Source organism: Convolutriloba macropyga, chromosome 6 (assembly GCF_964194025.1).
Source record: "Convolutriloba macropyga chromosome 6, txConMacr16.3, whole genome shotgun sequence".
Classification (NCBI taxonomy): domain Eukaryota; kingdom Metazoa; phylum Xenacoelomorpha; order Acoela; family Convolutidae; genus Convolutriloba; species Convolutriloba macropyga.
In genome coordinates this window covers 72,423,032-72,426,342 of record NC_134473.1, presented here as the reverse complement: position 1 = coordinate 72,426,342, position 3,311 = coordinate 72,423,032, and the positions used below count along the sequence as shown (strand labels likewise).

Below are 3,311 nucleotides of genomic sequence, written 5' to 3'. Positions count from 1 at the left end.
ATAACTCCACTTTGACTTCAAAAACTAAAAAAATGTGTGAACAGATCTTTAAAAAGACTGCGCCCCTAAACAATTCAAATTCTTTGAATTGTAAAAAATCAAGAGAAGGCAAATAATAGCCCCAATTTTATTTTTTCAATTTTAAGTATAATTTTAAATTCAACTTTAAACAGTTCAGCAACGCAGAGAATATCTAATCAATTAACTAATAGTTAACCTCTTTCTCAAAAACAACAATTACTTGGACCAATTTATCTGAGGTGTCATAGAAAATTGCATGCCTTACCCAAAACCTCTCCTTCTCAAAGTAGATTCCATTTTCTCCATTTAATATGGTCAATTACGAATACTAGTTTTTGAGAGAACACAATAGTCTGACAAAAATTCCACAGCATACAGAATCCAAATTTTTTAGTATAAATTATAATTTAATTTTTACCATATTTTTGGCTTAGACCATTGGAGAATTATTTTCATTTTTATTTCGAAACCGCCATTGCAGAATTATTTTTCTTAAATTTTCCTTTGATTGAACTTGGAGAATTTTTGCGCTTGTAGTTTTGTTTCTTCAAATTTGTGTCCAGTTAACGACAGGACACAAGCCAAACCAAGTATTCAGTTTTTCAAAGCGTCTTTTAAATTTACTATCATTGAGATTCTGTTTTTCATCTTCAATTTATGATCCGTTTAGTAAACAGTACGGCTTTTGAAAACAAAACCTGGAAAACTGTCCCATGATTTTGCTTTTCATTGTCAATTTCTTAACAAAATTTATCGTTCAGAAATTTTCAATTGTAATTTCAAATACAATTGTAAATATCCAGAAGTGAGCGCTGAACATCTGATTTTCATAACAAGGTTATTATTGCGGTTTCTGTGCAGCTCTTTTTTCTCATAGAAAATCCAATGCTTCGAAGGAGGCGAAGAGAGTCTTCCTTCATATAATTTTAAAGAACAGGTGTTTTGAAGGAAGCGTGATTTCCAAAGTATAAATTTTCCTGTTATTTAAATATTCAATCACATGGCAAAAGTTTAGCTTCTCATTACAACTGTTGTTCAGAGAAATCTTTCAATTTTCAAGACGTTTTAATATTCAGACTTATAAAACTTTTCAGAATTTTATGGATGCTCGAAGTTGAAACATTACATACATGCAAACGCGCGTTATTGAGGCTCGCTTTTAAAAAGTACAGGCAAAAACTGCCAATAAGCTCAAATAAAAACAGTTAGAGAGCGTAGAGCTCACTAGCCAAATGATTATTTTGAGCTTTTGAACCACGAACATACGGTCACACGGCCGACGTTAAAAACAGAAATTTTAAAAGTCGAGCTATTAAAAATGGAAAAGTATAAAAGTCAATGATACCTTAACTCACAGACATTAAAGGGCCCTTTACGGATTCAGCTATCTGTAGTTTTGTTACTAGTATTCTGCAGCATGCTGAATAGTACTTAATACTACGTAGATTTGACACTAAACAAAGCTTGTAAAAGTATTACTATTAAACACTAAATTGATAAAATGCTTTGGGAAATTTGTACAACATATCCATATTTATAATTTTTCACATACAATTAACTACTATTAAAATAAGAGGGAAAGAGTCGGAGAAAAATACAGAAAAACTTGAGTTTATCTTCGTCTAGTCCCACCAAATCCAGTCGCATTTCTGGAGCCTCCAGAGAAACTACCACCACCACTGCCACTTCCAGGACTATGTCCCCATGAAGGTCCTGCATGAGATGGTCCTGCTTGTCCATAGCCATAAGAATTTCTACCATAACTGTTATTTCTGTTTCCAAACATATAACCCATCAGACCCCCTGCAGCCATTCCAGACCAAAATCCTGGACCGTTACCACGTCTTCGATAGGCACCTCCTCCCATTGGATTGAATGATCCGAATCCGGGAGTCTGAAAACCAGGAGCTCCGTGTCGGCTTCCGCATGAGGCACCACTGTCATCATAGGAAGAATATGGACCGCCGTACGGGGGAGGCTGCGGCCCGCTGTCTGGTCTTCGCCATCCAGGACCCGATCCTCCACCCCCACCCCCACCCCCGCCAGGATATCCAGAACCAGAAGTCCCACTGGGAGTATTTGAATTACTGCCATTGCTCGGAGAGCATATCCAAAGAAGAAAGAGGATTCCAACGACGCATAAAGCCAAAGATCCTAAACTGGACAATGTAGTTGGAACCTGGTTGCCATTTTTGTTGTAGTTATTGTAAGAGTGGCTGCTCTGATATCCTTTATTGGATCCTGCGTTGACAAACTCCAATGTGTACTCCAAACCACACGAGCCCTTCAGAACGTAAGGATCATCAGGATAATCATAACCTTCGCATGAAACCATTGTCTGTCCAAAACGAACCGAATTGTCCAAGTCCGCATTACATTTCCACTGGACGTCAAAGCCGTCAGAGCCTTGATTGTAACATTGAGCTGATGTGGGTTGAAGGTGATTTTGTCCACATGCAGATCCGGAAGTGCATGTAAGATGTGGCACAGGGCTGGATCTGCGACCCGCTGTATAGGATCCTTGGTGGAAAGACAGGGTCTTAATATCAGTTAATCTGACTTTGTCCGAAGCTGACGCCAAATAGAATGGCAGTAAGTGATAAAGGATTAATCCAATCAGATATGGCATTTTATGCCTACAGACGTCGAAATTTAGCCCAAAACTATTCTGAAAATAGACAAAGAAGACTAAGGCACGACAAACTGACGTTCAAAAAAATCTCTCAAATGGACATGGTGTTAGAATCTATTTCATTAAGTTTGCAAATGCTCGGCATTAGAGTTTAATAGACAACCATTCCAATTACCTTTCTAACTCAAATTTGATTTACAATTGAACATGTCTTTGATATCGGGTAATTTTGCTATCTACCGTTATTCGATAGCTGAGTTTTTGGAAAATTTTCCTCATGTACGTCTGTAAATTTGAAGTTCATCAGCCTTCTGCTTTTTTACACGTTTCAAATGGTTTCACTGTGGCCTCCCGGCCTGGTTTCATTCCATTAGCAATCCGATACGTCAAAGAGCAGAAGTCTAATATACACATTGTGTCTAACAGACGCAATGAGAAAGTGACATCACAAAATCGAAAATCAAATTTAGCCTCAAGAACTTACGCGCTCAATCTAAACAAGTCAAATTCGCCTGCTGGAAATCTAGTAAAGAAATTTAGTCAACTTTGCCGAAAAATCGAGTAAAAAAATCTAGTACTTACACCCAAACAATTGCTTTATTGTTGGACAGAAATTATTCACTTGTAAACCATTTGTCGTAATGCCACAAAATACATC

The 3,311-nt window shown here is 37.2% G+C and overlaps 1 protein-coding gene across 1 annotated transcript; it reads right to left on the bottom strand.

Annotated features, from left to right (window-relative positions):
• Positions 1-1,496: 1,496 nt before the first annotated feature.
• Positions 1,497-2,685, bottom strand: LOC142341193 (store-operated calcium entry-associated regulatory factor-like). Its single transcript, XM_075392107.1, has one exon. The coding sequence runs from the start codon at positions 2,648-2,650 to the stop codon at positions 1,634-1,636; it is 1,017 nt and encodes a 338-aa protein (XP_075248222.1). The 5' UTR covers positions 2,651-2,685; the 3' UTR covers positions 1,497-1,633.
• Positions 2,686-3,311: the final 626 nt, after the last annotated feature.